This window comes from Macrobrachium rosenbergii, chromosome 12, assembly GCF_040412425.1.
Source record: "Macrobrachium rosenbergii isolate ZJJX-2024 chromosome 12, ASM4041242v1, whole genome shotgun sequence".
Taxonomy (NCBI): Eukaryota; Metazoa; Arthropoda; class Malacostraca; order Decapoda; family Palaemonidae; genus Macrobrachium; species Macrobrachium rosenbergii.
In genome coordinates this window covers 110,301,853-110,329,352 of record NC_089752.1, presented here as the reverse complement: position 1 = coordinate 110,329,352, position 27,500 = coordinate 110,301,853, and the positions used below count along the sequence as shown (strand labels likewise).

Sequence of the window (27,500 nt, the reverse complement as noted above, 5' to 3'; positions counted from 1 at the left end):
GAGTTTTTTCTGACTACCTTTTCTAACTTTCTCTGTGACTGGTTTGCATATTTCTGCAAAGAATGTTGCTTACTGAAATAAGAAAGGGATAATACGATGTAAAAGAGTCAAGTTAAAGTATTATACCAAAATTTCACTCAAACGGAACATTATTAGCTAGATATGGAAAATAAAATTGCAATAGTGCTCAACTTTGCTATGACAGACAGCTCAGAGCACATATTGAAAAAAAAAAAGTAAAGACATCGGTATCTCATTTTGTTACTCCTGGAATTCGCAGTTTAGTGGTCCCGAGTTCAAATCCTACTCGTGCTCGATTGATTTCACTGCCAACAGGTCTTTACCATCCCTGTGAGCTAAGGTTAGGGTTTTTGGGGAGCGCATAGGTCTACGTGCTGAGTCATCAGCAACTATTTTCCGTTTCTTCCTGGTCCTAGTTTAGGTGGAGAGGGGCTTTACTATCTAATTAACAAGCATTTTAGTGAAGGATTTCTTACAGATGTGTAGGTTTACCAGGATCTATATATGAACTGAGATTGAGGGGATTTCTTACTAGTTTAAAGGCATTGTCATTTTTATGACTGATTGATCTCACTAAAAAAAAACTAAGGTTTTTTTAACAAAAAAAAAAAAAAAACATAAAATAAAAAGAAATTGAAATTATTTGTCGCTTGAAACAGATGAAATGGCGGCGTTAAAGGATGTTTCATCGATCTTGTTTCTTATCAAGAAATCGAGGTGCTGCGTATTGAGATTTGGACTTTACACTGTACATGCAAACCCAAAAGAGTTACACTTCTACGGCAAAGGAAAACGATCGTGGGACTGTAAAATGTACTGATAAATAAACCTCAGTTGGTTGTAAAGGCCATCATAATGGATGGATAAACAAGTCCCATTTCGACTATAACAGTCCCAAGTAGGACTGTCGCCTCTTAGTTAGCCTAAGTACCACAGTTCATAATTTTTCTCACTAGGCTTAGGGATAAAAGTAAAAGTACCGGCAGTTAATATTGCCGGTATCTATACAAAGCATAAATAACATAAGTAAAGAAATTCGTAAAAAAGACGTACCATTTACTATTTGAAACCGGCACTGGTGAAGTTAGATTTTATTTCTTGATTTGGCATTTTTAATGAAATAATCCATGATTGCAGTCTGTTGTACACAACGAGAACTTTCATATCACACTAGCATACAGGTAAGTAATTTTTTTGTGTGTACTGCACTGAGAATTAAGTCTTTTTAGCTCAGATTAATCATTACTTCAGGTAAAGTCCTCTGTGATGGGATTTCCAATCGCCATTAAAAAGAAACAATGTCTGTTTTATCCCCGTACTGTGTGCTTTATACCACGAAATGAAGACTATATTAAGTATATAAAAATTATTATATTCTTTAAATTTTTTCGATCATTCAAGATCAGTGGTATCAAAATACGTTAGCTTACTCTACCTCTGATATGTGAGTGGACAGCGACGGAAGGAAAATTCCAGTGATTTTTTATGCTGTGAAAAATCAGTAAAAAATGTTTCATTTTCAATATCTTTTTCTTTGGGCCAAACCATCTCTGCAGGAAAGGTGACCAGTGTTTTTTTCTTCTCTTCAATTGTTTCTTTCTTGTTATAGAAGAATGAAAAAACATCTTACTATATAAGAATGAATTTGCTTTGTGTTATTCCAAATTATTTTCTAATTAGATTCGAATATGCTTAACATCGTTTGATGTTATTGATAGTTCTTGATTATAATGAGTTTATGTCGTATCACAAAATATTGCTGATAATGGATCAGTAGGTTTTAAATCACTGGATGAGGTTTTTTAATCTTTTTTTGAAAAAAAAAATGAACAATGAAAAAGGAACAAAAAAAAAAGTTTTGTCACCAAAGCACAATATTGTTTATAATATCTAAATTAAGAACCTACGCTGTACGCAGCTCCAACCCAAACAAACCTCTCCCCACCCCGGTGAAACCCCTCGTTGTGCCTGTAAATTACGGCCCTTAAACCATATGCTAAGCCGAAGTTTACGAGTCAGACAAGCTATAGTTAGCAAAGTCTTCGGTATGGTGAGGACTGATTGGTGATTCCTCGGCCATATATGGACGGAAGATGATGCCGCAGTGAGGATGGCTGGCCTCCTGAACGTGGTTGCACTGAGGCCTTTTCTCCGGCAGCCTTGGTGACCCCGAGAGACGCCAGTTTACTCGCTGGAGTTACGGGTTTGCAGTTTTTATTCTCCTCTGCCCGTTACGTGACCAAGTTTCAAACATGTCTGATATGCCTTTCCAGAAATTTTATCTCTTGAGACTCGTAGGCTGGATTGCAGGTGCACATAAAAAGGACTGGGATCTGGAAATTGTTGGCAAAATTTATCAGAATGATGTGAATGTTTTTCCTGGAGCTCTTTGCTATATTGCTGATTCACCGTGCTTATTAGCTACAAGATTCCAAAATGCAGCACTGTATGAAAATGCAGAACAAGTTTCTTAGATCATAAGAACATAAAATAAAATGCGAAATGCAATAAACCCGGCATAAAGCTTAGTGTCCTAAGCAGTAGTTGATACTATACACATCGGCCACATCCAAGAGGAACAATAAAAAAGGAGGGTTTAGGGGAAATGTTTCTCCTGATAGGTGGGTCAGTTTCTAAGCCAAAACAGGTACCTGTCCATCCCAAGATAGGTAAATCCAAATGGTGGAGGCTGGAGAACGAGTTCCGGTGGGGCTATTACAGGTGTTGCAACGGGCGACCTTCTCTGTCTACTTCTGGCTGTCTGCTTTGCGTGATGAGTAAAATAAGAAAACCTTATATTTAGGGAATTTTTTATAATTCATAATTATTATTCCGTTAAGCAACTAATTATTTTATTTAAATTTTGTTTTCGTTTTGAGACAAAACGTACGATTTGAGAAATTTAGAAATGAGAAATTGTAGTGATAATCATCAGCTGTTATTCGAAAATAGTTACTTTAATGACAGGCAGTATCCTAACTCAGGGAAAACGCGATTGTACTTTGTTAACACAACTTGGCTGTGTGCAGTTGACTGAATGAGAGTTGGTACAAAAGTTTACTGGGTTGAAATCCGCTCGTCTTTTTGGCCATAACATATTACAGTATAATTGCTTGGTGATTTCAACTGATGAAAGTAATTATCCGTAGCCAGTACCATTAACCTGTGGTATTAGTAATTGGCTTTTTTATTTATTCATGGATTCTTCCAAACGATATATAAACACTGTAAAAATTTACCGTTAAAAGAGATTACTTGATTTTATTTGTACAATGCTAAGGTAAAATTGTTATACAAAAAAGGCTATAATTCTAATACTTTTCTCGATAACACTTCATTTTTTTCCTAGAGCAGATAATTCGAATTTTTGTCTTATATTCCTAGAAACGTGTCATAAGCTATGCATTTTTTGTAAAAGAGGCTAGAAATAGTGTTACCTCTTAAAGGTTCATTAACATCTGTCATTTTTAGGTCAATGATGATCTAATCAACATATTCCATTGTAATGTTTTCTAAGAGAAAAAAAAAAATACTTCAGTCTTTCTCAACAGCAACAGTACTCAGCTAGCAAAAAAAAAAGAAAAAAAAAAACAAAGTGACTCGACCAAACCTTGCATGAGTTGCTGTTGGCAAGGCCAACTAGAAAATTAGGCGGGCGAATGTGTGGAGAATCACAGCAACAACAACTACTCCAGCTCATTGCTATGGTTTCGCAATGTTTTCCGAAGGAACGCGTCTTCTACTTATTAAATGAATGCCAATGGTAAATACATGGAATTGTGCTCATAAAAAAAAAAATTTGGTTACAATGCAGCGTTTTATAGCAATTATCCTCCGTAGGGAGGGTAGTGCCGTCAATGCACCTCATGCGGTGCACTGTAGGCATTGCTTAAGGTTCTTTACAGCGTGCCTTCGGCTCCTAGCTGCAACCCCTTTCGTTACTTTTGCTGCGCCTCCTTTCGTATTCACTTTCTTCCATCTTACTTTCCACCCTCTCCTAACAACTGATCCATAGTGCAACTGCTAAGTTTTCCTCCTGTTACACCTTTCAAACCTTTTACTGTCAATTTCCGTTTCAGAGCTGAATGACCTCATAGGTCCCAGTGCCTGGCCTTTGGCCTAAATTCTATATTCAATTCGATTCAATTATAGAAATGATCCTTTCTTGACACGTCCAAACATTAGAGTGCAAAGGCTTGTTTCCTTCCTAGATGCTATAGGTATAATTGACGGCTGGCAAAGAACTTGGTTCAAGTTTAGGGATCGAATTCAATGCAATGTACAATCATTGAGGTACTTATCCTTATTTCTCTGATAGAATAGACGAATTTCTAAAGGTGACATTGCAAATTATCATAACTTCGGTGAAATTGTGTGAAAGTTCAGGAATGCCATAAATTCACCGGCCTGCTGTGGAAATTCACAATCAACTTTTATTCAAACTCTGTTATTTTTTGAATGCCCAATATTAACATAAAAACGGTAAATGGATGGATAATATTTTAGTTAACTAGTCATCATACATAAGGAAACATTTGGCTGCCTCATCAACTTTAAGAACTGGAAAATCTTCACTCTAAAGTTTGCTTACACTTTTGATAAGTATCGATGTCTTTTTCCTGCACTCTAACAGCTTTTTGCTAAATGAAAAGGACCGTTAAAAAAAAAAAAAACTTATTTCGGCTGACAGTACTTTAACCCTGTTCAACACCAATTGTCTGGATTAGAGATGGTGATCCTTGTATCAATGATCAGGGTGAAGTAGTTGCAACTATCATAGATAGTTTTTGTGCATTAATTTTTCTTTGTGGGCCTTTTGATTTCATATATATGTATATATTTATATATATATATATATATATGTATGTATGTATGTATATATATATATATATATATATATATATATATATATATATATATATATATATATATATATATATATATATATATATATATACTATATATAAGCGAATCCCACAGGAAAATGACAGGCAGAAGTTCAGTACCAAGAAGAGCTTTCACGTTTATTAATGCATTGTCTGGGCACAAATGAGACAGATGAAAAGAAGGTTACAAAGCAAACAAAAAGAACAAGAATACCAGATGGTCAACTGTCAAAGGGTAACAAATAGAAAGATAATCCAGGACAATTGACCATCTGGTATTCTTGTTCTTTTTGTTAACTTTGTAACCTTCTTTTCATGTGTCTCATTTGTGCCCAGACGATGCGTTAACAAACGCGAAAGCGCTTGGTACTGAACTTCTGCCTGTCATTTTCCTGTGGGATTCGCTTATACACCGAAGTCACGTGCATCTACTGTGATTTTTGAAGCATATATATATATATATATATATATATATATATATATATATATATATATATATATATATATATAATATATATATATTTGTAATTCTAATAGCTACAATACCCTCTTAAAAAGCGCGAAGAATTCGAGAAGTTAAGAGGGCATTGTGGCTATTAGAATTACATATGTGCCTGGTAAAAAGTGACCAGTAGATTCCACACACACACACATATATATATATATAAAAAATTGTGCGTGTGTGGTCTGTATATTAAGATGCAGGTAATACCATATTACACTGCAGCCTCCTGCTTTCCCCAAGCGAAGTACTGACAAAGAATCTCACTCATAAAGATAACCTTAGGTTACTCTGAATGATGAGTCACGACGGGGCGGTCAGCCTTAATGATGACCTCAGGAAATATCCCGTCTCTCTCCTGACAGGTAAAAGTATATATAAATCCTCACATGAAAATGGGTGTACGAGGAAATCATTTTTTCTGTATGAAACTTGACTCTTTGTCTGACATCTACCGACACTATTGATCAACCTTGCAGGTTATCGGGTCGATGAAATTTTACGTTCATCTTTATTGACTGATAGAATTCAGTCCTAAAGACGATATTCTGTGTTCTTTATCCCTTTTAATATCCGAGTAAATTTAGTATGTATCAGATGTATAGCAGTTTACTTCGTGTTATTTATAATCTTCCATTACAGGTCCTTTCTTTTGCTAATGTCAAGTTTTTTTATTCGATGGTAATTCCATAATGAATAAAAATAGCTTTGGCCATTTTTCATGCGCCTCTCCTATGCTGGAAGCTTAAAGCTTATTCGAAATGAAATTTTTCTTCTTATCAGTTCATTTTGGACCTGAAAAAATATTTTAAAATGAAGACTCCTGCGAAAACCTAGCAACTTATTATGAGAAAAAGTTATTCAATGCACATCTCATATCAGCAATTCAAAAAAAAAAAAAAAAAAAAAAAAAAAAAAACACGTTCAGAAAGCAATGTAATCCATAATCTTGTCCCGGTAAATGACCTTTTCTTATCGCGAAGTCATTTCCGCATCGAAAGGTGTGGGATCAGACACCCGGGGAATAATTCTTATCGGAAAGAAAAAACGCGCACGTTTACTCCGAGTTATTATACAGGTCGCGTGTCCTAACGGTCAACGTCCGTATCGTGGGCCATGCGCTCCTGTGCTACTGCGTCGCCTTCATTGGTTAGCTTATTTACTTAATGTACACGTGTAAATACTTCTGGATTATTGTCTGCTGACGTGACTGAAACAGTGTACGCGTTTGTTTATCTGTTTAACCTCTGGGTTTCATGTTGACGTTTTTGCTTTCTTCTCACTCTTTCTAGGTATATCTATTTTCACAAGCTATCGTTTGATGTTTTCTTCAAGTGCCTTGCTGTTCAGAAATAGATAATTTATTTATGTTTCCAGTACTTAGACGTAAGCATGCTAGAACGCAGTTGAGATGTTTGAAGCCCACATGAAAAAGCAAAAAGGGCGTAGGAAAACGTTATATAGCGGTCAATATGAATCACCTCAATTGTCTTACTAATATGGGCATCTACATCTTCGTATGCACCCACCAAAGCACGCACGCATACATATGTATGCATGTATGAATGCATTAAGAACCTTCTTGGTAGGAAATAACTGCTTTTGTTTGAGGAGAGGTTTCGGCAGGATAAGTAAACAGTTAACAAATGATTAAGGGACCTCATTGCAATAGGAAAAATAAGCTTTTGTATGGGCAGAGGCCTCACCCCAAGGTGAATATTTGATATAAATACTTCAGGACTATCTAGTAAGATGAAAACGCTGTCACATGAGCAGAGGAGTAATACAAGCTGAATAAATCATTCATAAATAATCAAGGGCATTTCCAATAAGGGGGAAAAGGCATTTTCCGAGTTCCGAAGCGAGCTACACTGATTCAGTCATATTCAAAGCAGGTTCTCTGGTAGCGTGTGGGCTTTGCAGATGTGGGTCAGACAGATGAAGTCAGTGTGGTAACTTGTATGACCCTCATTTTAAACCTTACAATGAAGGCAGCAAGTTTGTTTCCTCTGGGACGCTTTCCCAGCATAGGCTAGAAGTGTTTTCTTACGATAGCTCCTTTTAGCTTGGATACTTAACTTACCGTTCTTCCGTTTTTCTTGTCTATATCATAGGATATTGTGCCAGGAATTTGCATCTTTTGATATTTATGCTGCTACGTTATATATATATTATATATATATATATATATATATATATATATATATATATATATATATATATATTTATATATATATATATATATATATATATATATATATATATATATATATATATCTGTTATATATTATACTGTGTATATGCATGTGTATGCATATATATGTGTGTGTGTGTGTGTGTGTGTGTGTGTGTGTGTGTGCGTGAGTGTCTAGGGATGTTTAAAGACAGTTGAAGAACAATAATTGCAAAAATTTATGAAAAGACAGACGAGATTAATAAAGAATGGAAATATCATGGATGAAAAAAATTCAGAACTGAGGAAGCAGGTAGTTGAAACAATAAGAAGGCATACCTATTAAAGCCTTATTTATAAACATGAAGGTGCACACACGCTCTGACGTGACATTAATTCGAACACCCAGGTTACCTGGCGCAGATGGCGACTGTCTCTGTGTGCCAGTAAGTCATGAGGTCTGAGGTGATTATCATGCACCTCAGATAAAAAAAAAAAAAAAAACGAGATCCTGTTATCTGATAACTCCTACACCCAGAGCACAACGGAGTTTGCTTGACTGAAGAGAGAGAGAGAGAGAGAGAGAGAGAGAGAGAGAGAGAGAGAGAGAGAGGTTTAGGGGGGGTGGTTTGTAAGATAAGGAACAGTTAGTGGATGACTACTCTCTTTCTTCACTTAGGGTTGACCTCGTTCGAGTTTACAGCTCAAAGGCGTGATAGGGTAATGAACAGAGTGAATTTTACTGTAACAGGTTAAAAGTAAAGAATTATGGAAGAGTGAACATGCGTGGTTACATACACTTTGAAACGCGCGACTAATGCGTTGAATTACGCATTAAGAATACCGTTACAGTAAAATCTTAAACTGATGTCACTGCAATGAAATAGTCTTGATATGGATTAAATGTATTTTCGCAGATTTATACAATTCTTCTCCTTTGTTATTCAACACTGAGCGGATGTTTTAGCTTCTCAGAAATCTACAGAACCAAACTAAATTTACATATTAAACTGATCTCAGTCACTATTTGCTTACAAAAAAAGCATCACATTTTCTCAATATTCCATTAGCTATAACTTGATGGCTTTCATACTGAGCATAACAGATTATCATGCAACGTTTTCGATTTGAGTATCACATAAGATCATCGGGCCTCATATAACAGAATGCCATATCAATGAGAGAGGGGAGAGAGAGAGAGAGAAAATGTATGTCATTAAATGAAGTCAAGGTTATCAGAAAACTGACTTTGTTATGGGGAAGTATTGAGGGTTGCAGCTTTTCTGTTGCTGTCATACCTCCTCGGCTCTTGCAATTTTGGAATGAAAAGGCAGCCTCGCAACTTCTGTTAGCAAAAAGGTGTGTCCGACCTTCGACATGCGTCTGAGGGACTGGTCATTAAATTCATTCAATGATTACAATAGTAACACGGTTGAATTTGCCGGGACGTAAGAACCACCAGTGTGACGAAACTGATTCCAGGGAACCGAAAGGGAATTGAAGGGTTTGCTGAACATGGAATCTAATGCTTTCAATCGTTATGGAAATGGAATATGAAATGGTCTTTTTTTAACCTTCCCTCCTTTTGGTGGTGTGGAATGGCATGACCCTCTTGAAGGGAGGGGCTAAATTTAACGTTGGCACCTGGGGCCAAAAGAAGGGTGTGGTCAAGTAAAGGGCTTTGTTGCAGATTAAAGGTCAAAAGGGGTAAGTGACAGAGATAATCGAAGCAGATCTTAATCTAGAGGGTCACTCAATAATTCAACGGCTTCAAGTGCATCATTAGACAATTAACAGCACGATAACATTTTGATTCAAAATAGTTATGAAGAACACTGAGGCAATTCATGACGGTAAATGACGTAAAATAAAAAAACCTTAATAAAAGGAGCATGATTCAAGAATGTTAGATGCCAGCAGCACTCCAGGACCTTAATTCCCTTAACAGCATTGTTGGAATCGGTGGTTTCCCTCTTCCCGAAATGCTAATTATGAATACACCGTTGTTGGATGATTTCCTGTTAGCCCGTCGTTCCTTAAGGGGATCTTCCTATAATTACGCTTAGTGCCCATGCACTTCAAGTTAGTGCATCAGTCTGTATTACAAAACTTAATATGCAATATACTTTACTATTATCAAGAGCGATCAAGTCCGTATGGTGGCATCGAACGACTTGAGAATCAGCCTTATTTGCATAACCATTAATTCTAATTTCTAACAGTTCTTAAAAGATGGGTGGATCTCGTGATAAGGTTACCATCGTGTGATTTGCTTGAAATGATGAAGAAGGAATTCAGTGCTTTGGAAGTGGCAATGCTTCGATGGCTTGATCAAAGTGCTTGAAATTTGCTTTCTTAATTTTCAGTCAGTTTCCTGTGAGAGTAAACACTCGATTGCAAGCACGATCGTAGAAGAGGCATTACCGACTGAGACATAGAAGCGAAATTTAAAGTGGATATGAAATTCTTACAAGAAAATGTCAACCAAATTGCATTAAAACTGTTCAAAGGAAATATGCCACAGACTTATTTCAAACCCAAACTATATATATTACTGAATGGTCATATTTCCAAAGCCTCAGATAGCATTGAGAAACCTACAAGAATATCAAACGAAGGGCTGGGGGAAATTCCATTCGGTAGCTTTGATAATCATTGAGTTTTCTACCCTAAACAGATCCGGTTCAATTTTGGTTCTGTTTCAGCATTCAGAGATGATTTTCAGCGTCTGCTAATTAGAGCAAATAAAGAGTCTCATCAAAGTATTTTGTGGTTGAGTCTTGTTTTGTCCGAAGAGAAATTGTATAAAGAATATCATTGCCACTTTCCACCAGACAGGGAGCGGGATGTGGGAAAGAGTTAAGAAAGTAGAGAGAGAGAGAGAGTGCTTTTCATACCGAATTTATGACTTCATCCGTTAATAATAATAATACAGAGAGAGAGAGAGAGAGAGAGAGAGAGAGAGAGAGAGAGAGAGAGAGAGAGAGAGAGAGAGAGAGAGAGAAGGTTCTTTTCTTAACATGAATCTCATTGGAATTTTTTCGGCCAAAATTCATCCTCGGATGTTATTATTCAGAAGATGAATAGGGCTCATCTTCTGAATAATAATATCTGAATATGACGGTTTATCTAACTTCTACAGTGTCGGCAAAATGCTTTGATCGACTTCCTGCTCGCTGACTTTGTATAATAACAGAAGTATTCTTTCTTACCCTATTCTTAACTATTTATATTTTACAATAATTACCAACCACACAATGACATCTCTCTCTCTCTCTCTCTCTCTCTCTCTCTCTCTCTCTCTCCGCCAAGCTGCTGTGTGCACAGGAGTTTCTCTCCCATTTTCCTGTGTTCCTCCAAATTTACAGGATCATCAGCCACACGTCATGAGTCATTGGGTGTGTTCCACGTCATGCATTTGCTGTGGAAATGATCCCCTTGAAAGTTTCGACTTCCCTAGGGATGAAGTGTTTTCTTCTAAGTTCATTTCCTCAGCTGAATGGGTTATAGCATCTTTGACAGACACGCGTGACTGACCCGAGAAACATAGGTTTAGATATAGGCCTATTGCACTGTAGTGTCGGTTTCACATCTAAGAAAAACAGACGCAACACTACTAAGGACATTACTGTAAAAGACCTTTACTCGAAGCAAAGGGTTATTTTATTTTTAGTGTTTTGTCTGTAGTATATCTGAATTTCCATATTCCCATGGGGAGAGCAAAGTCAATAGCACAGCATGAAATCTAGAGGAGAGAAATTGATAGGCCTCGAAAAATAAGCATCATTAATTAAAAGAATCTGGACACTGGGGACTGACTCATTGTCATCAGGGATTTCCTCTTTATTAAAAGAAGAAGAAGAAGAAGAAGAAGAAGAAGAAGAAGAAGAAGAAGAAGAAGAAGAAGAAGAAGAAGAAGAGAGAGAGAGAGAGAGAGAGAGAGAGAGAGAGAGAGAGAGAGAGAGAGAGAGACTGCATTACGTAAACCCTGATTCCAACCCTGGAACCTTTATTTCTGAAGGCAGTAACTGGGAGCAATAATTAAGACTCTGGTGTTATTTTCCATTATATCCTTAATGCCCCTTGATTAGATATAATTAAGAACATTAAGTCGATAATAATCTTTGTCATCTTATCTCTGATGCCCGAGGGTCTAAGAGAACATAGCATCTTCATTTTTCTTTTCATTCTTTTTTTTTTTCAGAGAACAAAATTCCGAAGTAATTAGCACATTTGAACCAAATTGTGCAAGATCATGCCCAAGCGTGGGCGTGTCACGGATGTGACTTGCGTTTAACCTATCAAGGTTGATTCAACGTCGGGCATTAAGCTATATTTATTTATTTATTTGTTTATTTTTATCATTATCTAAAGCAAAAGTCATCGTTCATTTTGTATGTTTGTTTGTTTACCATATCTTGGCTATTATTGTCCATTAACATTTTCATCTTTTGACTCAAGAAAGGTCCCCCTCTCTCTCTCTCTCTCTCTCTCTGTGTGTGTGTGTGTGTGTGTGTGTGTGTGTGTGTGTGTGTGTGTGTGTGTGTGTGCAAATTTCTCACACGTGTAACAACAGACCTAGAAACGCATTGTATGTCTAAACACATGCAAACAAACGTAAACAATCTAGGATACTGAACCGAGCCACGAAGTTTGTTTATCAAACGTGACGTTCCGCCATTGCTCCCGAAGGACTTCGAACCAGTTCCCTGACTGTCGGCGACAATGATCACGGCAAAAGACTCGTTCCATTTCATAAGATTTGCCTCAAGGTCGCATCAAGCAGCGACGGCCCCGTGAGGCATATAGCCTCCGGAAAAGTTCGCAAAGTTAAAAGGGAAGAGGATAAAGAAGGTCACGGAAGGTTACGGACAAAACTCGTCGTACTCTTAACGTGTTAGCATCGGATTGTCCTTATCAGCTGCAGTGGCATTCCCGTTACAGCGTAACTTGAACTATCCTTGAATTAGTGGAAGCATTGTTTAACGTTTGAAAGCGTGGATAGAAGGTCAAGGACATTACTTATAATTACTAAATTGGTGTGAGCTGAAGCTGATACTTAAGTTGAACTCGAGTGTTTAACTAAGCATATTTTGTTGAAGTAACATGAAAGAATGAATGTTCTAGAATCAACATGATATATTCGTATATGGATAATGGTTAAACGTATTTTTTTTCTCGTCGTTTTGATGAGTCAAATATCAGGAATGAAATAATTAGGTAATGGTAGAAAGTGGTCTTGCAGCCTTATGAATTAAAAAAAAAACTTTTATAGTTGTGGATAATCTATCTATCTATCTATCTATCTATCTATCTATCTATCTATCTATCTATCTATCTATCTAACTGTCTATCTGTCTTTCTGTCCTATCTATATCTATCTATCTATCTACTTATGAATCATCGTTGATGATGCCAGTTCATGATATCTCTCTCTCTCTCTCTCTCTCTCTCTCTCTCTCTCTCTTTGTAGTGCCGCTTAGAAATAAACAGCTGGAAAACTTTTCGAAGCAGCCACTGGCTGTGCGAACGGAGCCGTGAAGCACTAGCAGTGAATCCCCTTCAACGATCGCCCTAGAGCAAGTAGCTGAAGAAACCTGAAAGGCAGGAAACGTACTACAGAGACCGAATCAAGAGCTCTCCTCGCCTTCCCTCTGGGAACCACTCCGCCAGGAGCTTCTGGTGAGCTTCTGATGGTGAGAAAAGCAACGCTGCGAGGGATATGATGATGGTTCGTGATGATGACGGGAGATTAAAGAACAAGCTTAACGTGTATGCGTCATCTATCTCAAAGAATGGGATCTGATTCTTTAGTATAAGCAATTACTACGCCGCCAGGAGGCGCTCTGTAGGTTTCAATTCCCTCAGAAGAAATGGCTGAAAGCGAGAGCTCGCTTATGGAAGGGGACATCGAAGTTTCACTTCGAAAATTACCTCCAGGTGGTCGCTTGATGTCGTGACAAGACAACATTAATTCCTTTTGTCGTCTTCTCTTTATTTTCATGTGTGACTGGCTTCCCTAGAGAGATTTTATTATATAGTGTAAATCAGTTTGTTTATTTCGGAGTCTTGAAAGACAGCATCGTAGGAAAGGTGATTCTTAGGGAGTGTCAGTCCTTGAATATTTGATTCGTATAGGAGGTTGTGTTACGAAAATTTCTGTTTGTTGATATCAATAGAAACACGCATTTTGGAACATGATTTATGGGATTTCAAAGCTCTGGCCGTGTGATTTAATGCGCGTCACTGTAGTCCTGAGTTTTTGTTTTCCGTGGTTCGAGCCCGCGAGATGATGAACTTATTATCAACTAAAAAAATTCCCCTTCGGGTAACATATATGAAAATGTATTATTTCCGAGGTAGAGCGAATTGGATATTAAAGGACGTTTGTAGCTTAATGCTTGTATATGAATCACGGTGATGTTATAAATTTCATTCATATATATATATAAATATATATATATATATATATATATATATATATATATATATATATATATATATATATATATATATATATATATATACATACATATATCTTTTCCCTCAGAAGCAGTGGCTTCTAATTATGTTACGTTTCCAGTTTTAAGCTTACTGTTTAAAAAAAAAGGTTGCTAACCTTATTAATGTTCATCTCTAACTTAGCTTCGACTCACCGCAGTCAGCTAAGTACAAAACCCAATGCGCACGTAAATCCTGTGCTTTGTAAACCTACTTTCAGTCTGCTGACAAACCAAAACATACTTTTGTCAACGAGTAACCGTAGCGTCAGTGAAGCAAAAAGGAAAGTCTATAAGAAAAGACGAATGACTTTGATGGAATGATTTCCGGATTGAGACACAGAAAGGCTCGGCGACGTTTCAGAAGTCCGCTCCAAGACAACCAATTGGTGTTTAGGTGTACAAGGTACGAAGGGAGTTAATTCACTCTTATTCTCTGTAGTGTTACCACTGCTGGTCAGCACACGGATAGAATAATGAGAGAGAGAGAGAGAGAGAGAGAGAGAGAGAGAGAGAGAGAGAGAGAGAGAGAGAGAGAGAGGTTACCGTTATTTTGAACACGGAAAGTAGTCAATGCTTGGACATAATTTTAAAACACAAACCACCCGGTGGTCACAAAATTTAGAATGCCTGATAACGCACCACCTGTCATTTCACTCTTCATTTACCTAGCAGAACATATGAAGAGTAAGGAAAATAGACAACTGAGTGACTTAATATATGTGGTTATGGGAAAGCATGAAGCATTAAGAGCGTATGCAACATTCTAATTAAATGACTTTTAATTCTTCAAGAATTTGAAATTGTTGTTAGGCAGACTAATGTTTTCTCCTTTTCTGACATTTCACTTCCAGATTACATGTTCATGACAAGTGTGCTTCGCTCCGATTGAAAAAATAAACTTATGATTTAATTTCCGCAAAAGTCGTTGTGTTTGGATATGCCCGGCCAATACAAATTCTATTGCAAATCATTTTTTTTTTCACTTTCGCCGTTTCTGAGACTCCGTAGCAAAGGTTCACTCAAGGGCCCTCTTTTTAAAGCTCACGACACCTTTATTTTCCATTCCCCGAGAATCACGGGGCGTTGTCCGACCAACAATTGCAGCGAGACAGTATTGGAGCCGAGGCGCAAATGAACGTTTTGTCGCCAATCGAACACACCCAGCTCTTACGCAAGGAAAGACACTGATTTGTGTGACGAAGGCTATTCACTGACTTTAAATGAAGTCATTAGGCACCTTTGGTCTGCAATGACTTAGGGAAAGGAGGCTGGAGCCCGGTGTTGGTTAATCAGAGGTCAGGTTGTCGGACGAAATGTCTGTTCTATATGAATTCGGGAATCATGACACACTTTTCATACACTGGACAGTCCTTTGCACAATATGGTAATAAGCTATTACGTATGATTGGTTTATGGGATGATTGGGAAAATGGAATGAAGGCAGAGATAATTTAAGCAAAATGCAAGGTAAAGTAAGAATACGCTTTCAGAAATGGAGCGGAACTTTTTACCCATTAACATACCACGCTAATTAGATGCTTCAAGTTGACATATATCATGTTTTTATGAAATAGGAAGAAAAAGGAAAGAAACCCTTTTCAAATATTGGAGTCCTCAAGACGTTTATAAACTGTAGTTTTGTAACTGAGAGAAGGTACTGGTTTTATATTAATTCTTGTTCCTTTAAAATTCCACAATTTTCAAAACTGGAGCTACTCGATAGAATAATGTTAACTACTAGAAGAGGGAAAATTTTTTTATCGTCTCCATCGCAATTGCATTAATCTCTTAATTATGTCCCTATTAGTGTTATATCTCTTCATATGTTATTAGGATATAATGCCGTACGATCAGATTATCTTAATTTCACGTACAAAATATCTTCCCTTTACAGCGAATAACAGTCACTCTTCTGTATAATTATATTAGCTCTACATGTAAAGAAAACGGAAAAAACATGAAATGCATTTCTTTCTAAGAAACGAGCTACTTATTCTTCTAGAATTCGGAAAATAAAAAGAAAGGAAAATGGGAAACAGAGAAACTGCAGATCATCATTATCAGAGTGATATACACACACGCATGCACATTCACATACACACACACACACACGCATACACTGTCATTGTATTTCGAAGGTTGCGCCGTCCATGGCTTTAGAAATCAACACGGACCAAACACGTATAGCTAACTCCTGGTCGTGGAAACTTTCATCAACTGCTTCAATTTTTTCTCTCTTTTTTTTCTTTTTTATTCCCAATCGCTCTTTCATCAAACCTCAACCTTTCCCAAGAAGGTTCAACCTTTCGCTTTTTAAGGAATCTTGAGGCGTTTTATGGCAGCAAAGAATCGACCTTTAATCGGACGGTGACCTCGTTATATAAATGAAACTGTGGTCACAGGTTTTTTTTTCCTCCCACTTAGAGAGATCAGTCAGTGGAAGTATCCTTGAATTCATCATGAGATGTATCGAATAGGCAATGCAATATAATTCGTTTGAAGTGTTCGTGGTCGGAGATGAATGACTTATTGAAGCGGAAGAGTAAAAGAAAGTTGGACAATGTATACACACACACACATTATATATATATATATTATATATGTATATATATATATATATATATATATATATATATATATATATATATATATATAATTATTTTTAAATATATGTATGCACACACTGACTTTAACAACGTGTGTTTATGCCTTAAACAGATATATGCACGTGTGTAATTAAATTTTGATATCATATTTCTCTGTAGACCACAGAAACACGTATGTTCGTAACGTTCATTTTCACCTGTTCATCGGTTCAAGTATTACGTTATCCAAACATTCATTTACTGTATTTTTGATGCCCAAAGATTTAAAAATTTTAGAGATTTATTTGCTTTCAGATTTTGATCTTTACCCAAAGATTTAAAAATTTGAGAAGATTTATTTGCTTTCAGATTTACTGTATTTTTGATGCCCAAAGATTTAAAAATTTGAGAAATTTATTTGCTTTCAGATTTACTGTATTTTTGATGCCCAAAGATTTAAAAATTTGAGAAATTTATTTGCTTTCAGATTTACTGTATTTTTGATATCCAAAGATTTAAATATTGAGAAATTTATTTGTTTTCAGATTTATTGTATTTTTGATACCCAAAGATTTAAAAATTCGAGAAATTTATTTGCTTTCAGATTAACTGTATTTTTGGGACCCAAAGAATAAAAAATTTTAAAAATTTATTTGCTTCCAGACTTACTGTAAATTTGATGCCCAAAGATTTAAAAATTTGAGAAATTTATTTGCTTCCAGATTTACTGTAGTTTTTATACCCATAGATTTAAATATTTGAGAAATTTATTTGATTTCAGATTTACTGTTTTTTTGGGCCCAAAGATTTAAATATTTGAAAAATTTATTTGCTTTCAGACTGAGTATATTTTGTTACGCAAGGATTTATAAATTTGAAAAATTTAATCACGTCATATGCCATCAAGCAAATTTTCCTTATTTTCTCACTCTCCGAGTGTCAACGATGATGACAACGTAACCTTGAATTTCTGTGTCTCTGATTTTCGTTTTCACATTCATGTGAAACGATTCGCATCCATGAATCTTCAGGAACTACAGCGCGTTTCCGGTTCTTCAGAAGACTCGGAACTTTCTCTTTCAAACGTACGTTGCCGGCAAGTTTTCCGTTTCATTTCGGACCCAGAGATACTTTATGGATTTGTGGTTTCGTCAGTGACTGGGTATGGGTAGAGCTGACGACTGACATCTTCTTATGGCTAAAGACGTCAACAATAATTTTGTTTTTCCTCTTAATCAGTGACTCCTGTTTTCCGTCATCTCATTTCGTTTCGAGTCTATTGCTCGTTCCTCCCACGTCTGATTGCTTTTCAGAGCTGTTTCCTCAAATAAGTAAAAAATGTTGCTATGCTCATTAATTCTGTCAGGCACTGGTATATTATTTTTATATCATAGAGCGATCCCGGTATTGATGTAGCGTATGATGGTGAATCCCTTATAAATCTCATGTATACTAAAACGTAAGTGATCAAAGGTAAGTTACATACGTAATTCTGGGTTCACTCTTGGTGAAAACTAAAAATAAAGATACCAAAATTCTCTGGAGCAGCAACAAATTTACCTGATTTTGTAAAGCTTAATGATCAAATTTTTCACAGATTAACTGATTGATTAAAAGAAGGAATTTACTCCAAGTAACAGAGGATAAAATCTATCAGTTCTGATACGATTAGTAAGCTTTTTATGAAACAAAATTGTCATGGTATGAATTGCAATCGACTGTAATTAACCTCGTTTAATTTTAATGCATAATGACTTGCTGGATTTCTCTATCGTTCAGGAAATACGAAGTGAAATCCAAGGAGAATATTTTCTTGATGTTTCAGAGATAATTCACAAGAAAATAAAATAGGACACTTACTCAGATGGTTTCCTTCTTTATACGTACCAAGAGAAAAGATTGTTTATGCTTTAACAGATTGCATAACAGACACGAAGGCTTTAAGATAACGGAAAAGTTGCAAAGACATTATAAAACATTTATGTGCAATTCTAATTCTGTCGTGACTTTCGGTTAGAGTAAGTATCGATTGTTATGCATGATATACCCAGGTTAACTTATTAGAATAAAAAGGCTGTACATGTTGTAATCTCATGCTAACTCTCTGTGTTACTATATATGATTTCTGTTGACAAACACACACACATATAATATATATATATATATATATATATATATATATATATATATATATATATATATATATATATATATATATATATATATATATATATATATATATATATATATATATATATATATATATATATATATATATATACATACACACACACATATACACACACATATATATATATATATATATATATATATATATATATATATATATATATATATATATATATATATATATACTCTGTATAATCTGTAAATCTGTTTAAAGGGCCTATTGGGTCTGAGTGTCATGCGAAGCGTAATAATCTTATTTGAAAATAGGAAATACGTAACTAAATCTCCATGAATAAAAAAAATGAAGTGGAAAGGGTTCGTCGCCTACTCTTATTGCTTATTTCGTTACCTGTTACCTACGCACGAAGGTTAATAGCCTTACAGTACAGGTGTGTCGCCGTGATGAATATCCCATGATAACGCTTGCTGTTTTAAAGTATGACCTAAGGCCCTGAAATGAATATCTCTGGGTGGTGTTTCTAAAAATGTACTTCTTGTTGATATAAAGATTAGGAGAAGCAGAAAGGTCAGTTCTTTTATTGGATGAATATTATATTGATTAAAGATGTTATTTAATAATGCTATTTTTACGATTAACTTAACTGAACTTGACGGGAATGTGATTCCAAAATGTTTGCTTTCGGATAAAGTTACCTATTCTAGTCTTTATAGACGAAGGAAAGAATGTCTGTTAATGACAACAAGATTTGTGCACACAAACAAACGCCTATAGTTATGGGAATAAGTTGGCCATGGACGGTAGGTCGGATTAATCTAACACGAGCAACAATGGCAAGATTTATGAATGGACAAGGGTCCCTCTTGTTTGTCAACATTTTTCTCAGTCCAGCCCTCAAGAATGAAAACGGAGTACTAGTAGTAGTAGTAGTAGTAATAGGCGGGATTTGCCTTTGAAACGGCTCCCTTGCTGCATGTTGGCAGTGTACCTTACTTCCACAACCGTGCCGAGTTAGCCAAATCTGGCATCGTCACATCCCGTAGTCACCGTTAAGGGTCAAAAGGGCTCTCCACTCCCTTTATTCTTCGACCAGCCAGCCAGCCAGCAATCAGGGTCCGGAGTCCCAGGAGGTTGAAGGTGAAGCTGGAGGAGGAGGAGGAGGAGGAGGAGGGAGAGATCGAGAGGAAGTCTCTGGGCAGAGGGAACACTGGGGAGTATTTGGGAGAGATGAAACTGTGGAGTAAGGGAAAGAGAAAAGACGGGTGGGAAGAAGGTCAAGGGGAACCTCGAGACTTGCAGTAAGATTTAAATATGTGAAATCAGGGATTTCACGAAATCCCTAAGGATTATGCGAAATGACCAGTTTGCTTAGGGACATTTGATCCCCGAGGGCTAGTAATAAACACGGCGAAACTGATTCATCTACACTGTTTCGCCGTGTTTAGTACTAGCCCCTCGTGGATCAAATGTCCCTAAGTGCATTTGATCCCCATGGGTAGTACTAAACACGGCGAAATACATTTAACGCCAAGGGGATAGTACTAAACACGGCGAAACAGTGTAGATGAATCACTGTTTCGCCGTATTTAGTACTAACCCTCGGGGATCAAATGTCCCTAAGTGCATTTGATCCCCCAGGGACTAGTACTAAACATGGAGAAACAGTGTAGGTGAATCACTGTTTCTCCATTTTTAGTAATAGCCCTCGGGGATCAAATGTTACTATTGAACTGGTCATTTCACATATTTCCTAGGGATTTCGTGAAATCCTTGATTTCGCATATTTACTGTAACATATATATACATATACATAAATATATACACATATATATATATATGTATATATAAATTATATATATATATATATATATATATATATATATATATATACATATATACATATATTTATACATATAATCTAATGGTCACTTTTTACCAGATACATATGTAACTGTAATAGCCACAGTAACATCTGAGCTTCTCGAATAAACGAAGAAGAATCAACATAACTAAATCAATCTCGGGTAAGAAAAGCAAAACTTACATTGTTAAAAGCAGCCACACGGCAGTTGTTGTTGTAGATTAAGCTGGCCTTATGCCAGCGAGGTCTCTTGTTCATAGAGCAGACGGTAACTGATGATAATCTTATCTCTTCGTAAAGAAAATATCCACGCTCATGAAAGAGATTGCAGGATAAGAAAGGTACTTCCGTTTAAAAAAGAATGAATAACCCTTTGAAAGAGTTTCAAGAGCTTATTAAGAATCTAAATGATTAGCCTTTCTAAAAACAGAAGGGAAATATGACAGTCTCAGTCGCACGGATGATGAATGTAAAGAAAAGAGAACAAAGACTGAAAAAAAAAACATGACTTGGAGATCCTAAGCAACAATACCAAATTAGGGAGAGCGTGTTCCTTCCCAAGAGGAAAATGAACACCAGAATATGCATCACGAAAACAAGGCTGCAGGGGCCGTGAAAATTCGACAGTGTTAAGGGCGGGGAAAACGGTGACTGGCCAGGAACAGACGGCGCAGAGAATATCGACCGAAAGAGCAAAAAGGAAGGATGCTCGGGGATCCTCCAAAAATCACGCCCCCGTCTTTTCAAGGTCAACGGAAGTACCTCGCTCTGGTACGTGCAGACGGTGGCGAATTTCATCCGAGCATTCCAATAGTTTTATGCATCAGATGAAAGGCGTTGAACCCTGTAGCTTTCTTCATTCAGTTTTGTTGTTTGTTCATTTGAATATTCTTGTTAACTTGGAGGAGAAGTCTTTGCAAGAAGTTTGAATACCATTCTTTTTCGCTTAGGACTTTTTCTTGAAATATTTATTAATCTAGTACACACACTCACAGACACATATATTTATGTATATATAGATTATATATATATTATATATATATATATATATATATATATATATATATATATATATATATATATATCTGTATCTATGAATTAATATTATAATTTATATATATATATATATATATATATATATATATCCACAAGGGCGTATGTATATTTATTTATATATAAATATATATATATATATATATATATATATATATATATATATATATATATATATATATATATATATATATATATATATATATATATATATATTAAGAGTCATACACACGTATTTGTGGACGAACAATTTATATATTAATTCATGGCCTTCATCAGCAAATAAGTGTAGACCATGTCACGCTTACATTCGGCAATGAGGCAGAGTCAAATTTTTCATAATTCCTATGCATGTTTAAATATGCATAGCTGTATATGGAAATGTTACTTTTTCGAACACATCATCTCACCCCTCCCACCCACCCCTCCCCACCTCACCTTCGGACAGAAGTGAACCTTAACCCTGAAATGTCGTTAACCAGAAATAAATATGGGAGTCTCATGGCGGTCATGGGACGATGGAAGAGTGAAGAAAGGACTGATGGAACCGTTCCCAGGAAAACCTTCTTTTCTTCTTCTTCTTCTTCTTTCTTCTTCTTCTTCTTCTTCTTCTTCTTCTTCTTTCCCTTTGAAAAGAGAAAGCAGTGACAGCGTCTGATGGTGGAGGAAGTTTTTTGGGGGGGTTGATTTTTGTTCGTCTGCTGGGAAGTGAGGGGATGTTAGTTAAGGTCACTTTTTTTTTTTGCTTTTTTGCTTTCCTTCGTGATCTTCTCGCTTTTTAAAGGGTAACATCCCTGCCATCAATCAAAGTACGAGTATGCACAAATACTTATTATTTTTGCAGGTTTTACGACGAGTTCCTGAAGGCATCTTTTTCGTGACATTGTCTGTGAATAATTTATCCAGTTATTTCCGTTGCAGTGTGTGTCTGGTAATATATCCTGACGGGAAATAACCTCAAAATTAGTTCGATTTGGTAAATAGATTAATATATAAAACAGAAAAGTCATTGCGTTCTCAGTTCCTTCCCTTGAGGCGAAAACAATCCACATAAGATTCGGGAAACGACACAAAACTCGGTATCGCAGAATTTCTGATTTTTCCGAAAATTTGGCGGAAATAAACCATTTTTGAGAACGATTTGTTTTTTCTGGAACATTTACGAGAAAGTTCAAATTCTAGTTGATAACAACAGAGTGAAAGACTAAAATCTAGAACAGATTTTAATGAACAGAACGACAAATGAAAACTCATCAGAGCAGGAAGCGAAAGGAAATGATTGGTCATCGTAGCAAGCACTAAAATCGAATGAATTCCTGGAATCACTTTCTACACCGAAATTCGATTCAGTTGCTTTGGAAGTGAGATTCCTCACATTCGAAGACTACACGACGGGAAAGGTCGACTTTTAAGACCTCCTAATTAAGATAATAAGATTCTTTTGTTCGTTTTTCCAATAACTATTCCTTGCCCAAAACCATTTTTTTTTAATTTCCGTCCTTTTCATTTTCCAGAATGACTTGGATACTGAGAAGTGGAAGGCCGAAGTCCCATTGCGGTCCGAAAGGAAGCAACACCATGGGCATCAGCAGTAGCTGTAGAACCATGAATACCATCTACAGCAGAGCCATGCAGTACCTCGTTTTCGTTCTCCTGGGCACCACCGTCGCCAGGGCGCAGTGCCCTTGGCCCAGAGAGGTCACGGATCTGAACGCTTCGTGCCTCTGCGCCTACAACATACAGAACGAGCTGTCGATCCAATGCACGTCCGTCAACTTCACGCTGCTCATGACTGTCTTGCACCAGAGGGCGAACAGCGTTCCTCTGGATCTCCTGTACGTCAACAATACGAGGATTAGCGTCCTCAACGATCGCACCTTCGACGGTCTGAAGGTGGAAAATATTCAGGTAAGGGAACGGCCATTTCCGCCGATAATGGAATTCGGTGGTCCTAACTTCCACTTACCCGATGTGTATAGACATGTCAAGTATGTCAGTATGCTAGTGCCGAGCTCTTCGGAGAGAGAGAGAGAGAGAGAGAGAGAGAGAGAGAGAGAGAGAGATGAACACATTATTGAACCAGGAACTATTATGGATTATATTTCCTACGTGACATTGAGACAGAACACACTGTCTGTTTAAATGGTAATTATTCTTTAATGTGGATAATACAAGGTAGATTACCATAATATACATTCTTATGTGTAATTTCTTAATTAGAATGTTCTTCATAGTAATAAAGTAATTCCTTCAGTCATGAATGTACTACCTTCTTTAAAGGAAGAGCAAGCTAAACATTAGAGCAATTATCCCACGAATTATTCCTTTGGGAGCAATTTGAAATTCAAAACTTACTATTTGCGCAACGCAAGAAAATTAAAGCTTTCAGAAAGACGAGTTTTTCTACATTAAAAAAAAAATCATTCTCTATCTTCTTTGCAGTTCTCCTCCTGCGACATCTACAACATAAGCGACAACGCCTTCAAGGGCCTCGAGAATTCCCTGAAGAACCTCAATCTCCAGGACAACAAACTGTCGAGCGTCCCGTCGGGAGCCATCTCCAAACTCAGGAGGCTTGTCCTTCTCGATCTCTCCGGAAACCAGATTACCTCCGTCCCGAACGAAGCTTTCAAGGGGTCCAGACTCGCTACTCTCAAGGTGGGTTTGCCATACAGGCAGAGGGCGTGTGTTATTTGTAGCAGGGAGATATGTTTCTTTTTCTGCCATTGTTTTTAGTTATCGTCGTCCAGATCATTACGAACCCTAATTTATGTATGTTGACGTCAAATTCATAAATGTACTCACTTTGTAGTACTACACGTGCTATATTCCATTTTACACTGAATTATATTAAAATCAGTGCCTCATGCGTCTTTCCAAGTGCAGTTTAAGAAAATCTTTACATTTATTCCAATATGTATCAAATAACTTAACAGCAAGTTATTTGAACTCTGTAGTCAAGAATTTCATACTGAATAACAATTTTATCTACTATAATACCTCATTGCACGTTAACTATTAAAATAATAATCATTTTGTCCTTTAACTATTCATCATGACCGCAGCAGAGTTCGAGAAACGAAAATCTAAAATATTTATTTAATTCAAAGCGTTATTCTATCTGCTTCCAGTTGGCAGATAACGACCTGTCCCTGGCCTTCGGCGCCTTCGACGGCATCGAGCGAACCCTGAAGAACCTGAACCTAAAAGGAGCCAAACTCCGAGCCATCCCGACGGCAATTCTCAACTTGCCAGTTCTTGCCTTCCTCGACATTGCCCAGAACGAGATTAAGGAACTCCAGCCGGGTAAGTCTTTCGGCATTTTACACAAATGACGTGAATACTATGACGAGCACTTGGATGGTTATAAAATCATTTGGGCAGTTTACATTTTTATTTTGGGGCTGTTAAGGAGTGTCGTCAGTTAGGTCGTAAAAATCGGCATTTTGGGATCTGGGATTCAGGAACGAAACTACCCTCCGAGTGTCATGAAGTTAGGTAGAAAAAGTTCGAAGTGTTTCGAAGTTTTGTTTCATTATATTCGGTCTCGCATTATTTAGTATTGTTTTAAGCGATAATTTAAAATTTCACATATAGCTTTACTACCTCCATTTCAGTATACCAATTAATTAAGAAAATGTGGATAAAGATACATGTCACAACATTTAAAAGTTTAATTCAACGGTAGGGAAGATATAACATCGAAGTTAAGCAACCACGCAGACCCCACAAGGTTTCCTCAGCCAAAGAATAATCATTTGTCCGAAAAAGGTAGGCCGTTACAAGGAAGGCAGATTACACAATGCTGTCCCTATGCCTTACCTTGCCTTACCTTACCTTTTCCAGGTAGCAGAACCTACCTCAGTGGCCTTTTGGTTAAAAGTTCCATTTTTGCTTGCGTTTCTTTTTCTTTGCCATTGGTGTATGAAGGCAAATGTGTTAAACGGGATCTATAACGCTCCTGGAATGAATTTTCATGTTGAGAGAGTTATGTTAAGAAGTCATGCAGCGCTGAATGGTTTGATTTGCATCAACGTCTCACAGCAGAAATTATTTTTTTTTTTTGTCTTGGACGTACCCAGCTTAACAACGCATTCGCTAAACAAGTTCAGCTGCGTTTTAGGAAAGACTATATTCATTAGCATATAGAAGCTTTCCATCACCTTTTGCCACAGTCAGGTGAACTGATTATGTTTAAGAGTTCTTATTCTTTTGTTTAACTGTAATGAATAAGTACAATGTGGTTCATAGTAATGTTAATTTTTTCCTCATTCTTACAAATCTGTTTCATTTGTAGGTGTTCGTTGTTAGAAAAAAAAAAGCACAGCACCCTTGGTAACTGTAATTTTATAACATGAGTCATAACATGAGTCAGATAATTTGTCGGCGAATAAACAAAACTCTTAAAGAGGCAACAAAACTCTTAAAGAGGCAAACTGAAATGACAAACAGTTCTGGATACAGCCTTACAAATCGAACACACTAAGCACATTGATTGTACAGTGTTTAAATAAAGGTAAACCTGCCTTACAACAGAACTCAGTGCCATCACTTCATCTTTCTTTTCTGAGATGCTTCACACCTTAAATAGACAAAATGGTACACGAGCCAATGCCAGATTTACAGATCTCATCTGTAAGAGACGGTATTGATTACCAGATGGATAGAACACGTCAGCAATTAGACATTTCCAGGCGAATTATTCCAGCGGCTACACTTCATCCACGGTCTAGAAAGAATCGTGGTTTAATCAGACATGGTACGTTGTTTTAACTGATGATCAAAGCGTGGTCTTCCGCTGATAAAAAGTATGTTGAAGGCGTTGACGATGTATTAATGATGATCTGATGAGAAGCAGCTTCGGCATCTATAAGACTGAGATGAATTTCCAAAGAATTTCCATATGCTCAAGCGGGGTCCAGAGACCCATTTCTTCGATGACAAATCGTATGAAGTATAGGCTAACGACTTGCTTTGCCAAGTGGAAAGCATTGAACAAGACGCCGTTTGCTATCCGATGGATAACCCCAGGAGACAACGTCTCGATTCCTTCCCATGTTTCGAGTCCTTCCAAAGTCTCGAGACCTTCAAGAGTCTCGAGTCCTTCCTCTTGCGTCTGTGGTTCCATGCCGAGCTGAACTGGAATGAGTCTACTGGGTATCAATTTATTTAGGCAAAAGGTGAACTTAGACAGGGAATTTTTACTGTAGAATAGAGTTCAACGGTTTTACGATGAAATAGGCACTTGCTTGCGAATGAATTGCTTGTTTGCTTATTTTCCCACATGATTGATTTGTTTATTAGTTCACTTAACTGGATGACTAGATACTGCTCTCCAGTTTCCATTTTTCACTTCTAACAGTTTTTAAACATATTGATAACTTGTCGCCACTTTAGCTTTACTGTACCCTAGCTCATTCATCATAATAAAGGAAAAGACTAGTTATTCCATAATTACAGATATCTGTGAAGATGATTTTTATTTCAACAAAACCTTACTTTTGTTTAACTTTTATCTAAATCATTAGTGAAGTTTTCTACCATTTACTTGAAATCCAACGACAAAGATAGCTATCTTAATGATGCAAAATAAACTGAAGTTGATTTATCTAAAATGTGTTCAGTGATGAGTAATTTTATGGCCAATTACCTGATAAAACCCATTTAGTTTAATAACAGTTGACGATCTTTTTCAAACAACTTTCAGTTACTTTTGTTCATTTCGAGAACCCTGCCTATGAAAACCTGGCAGGAAAACGTCAGCTAG

The 27,500-nt window shown here is 36.7% G+C and overlaps 1 protein-coding gene across 1 annotated transcript in view; it reads left to right on the top strand.

The window, feature by feature from the left end:
• LOC136843862 (leucine-rich repeat and fibronectin type-III domain-containing protein 3-like) overlaps positions 1 to 27,500 on the top strand; it is a 101,224-nt gene that overhangs the window by 5,001 nt on the left and 68,723 nt on the right. The window contains 3 exon segments of the mRNA XM_067112704.1: positions 23,248 to 23,641; positions 24,176 to 24,391; positions 24,865 to 25,039. Of these exon segments, the coding sequence (XP_066968805.1) occupies positions 23,249 to 23,641; positions 24,176 to 24,391; positions 24,865 to 25,039 (784 nt within the window). The 5' untranslated portion in view covers position 23,248.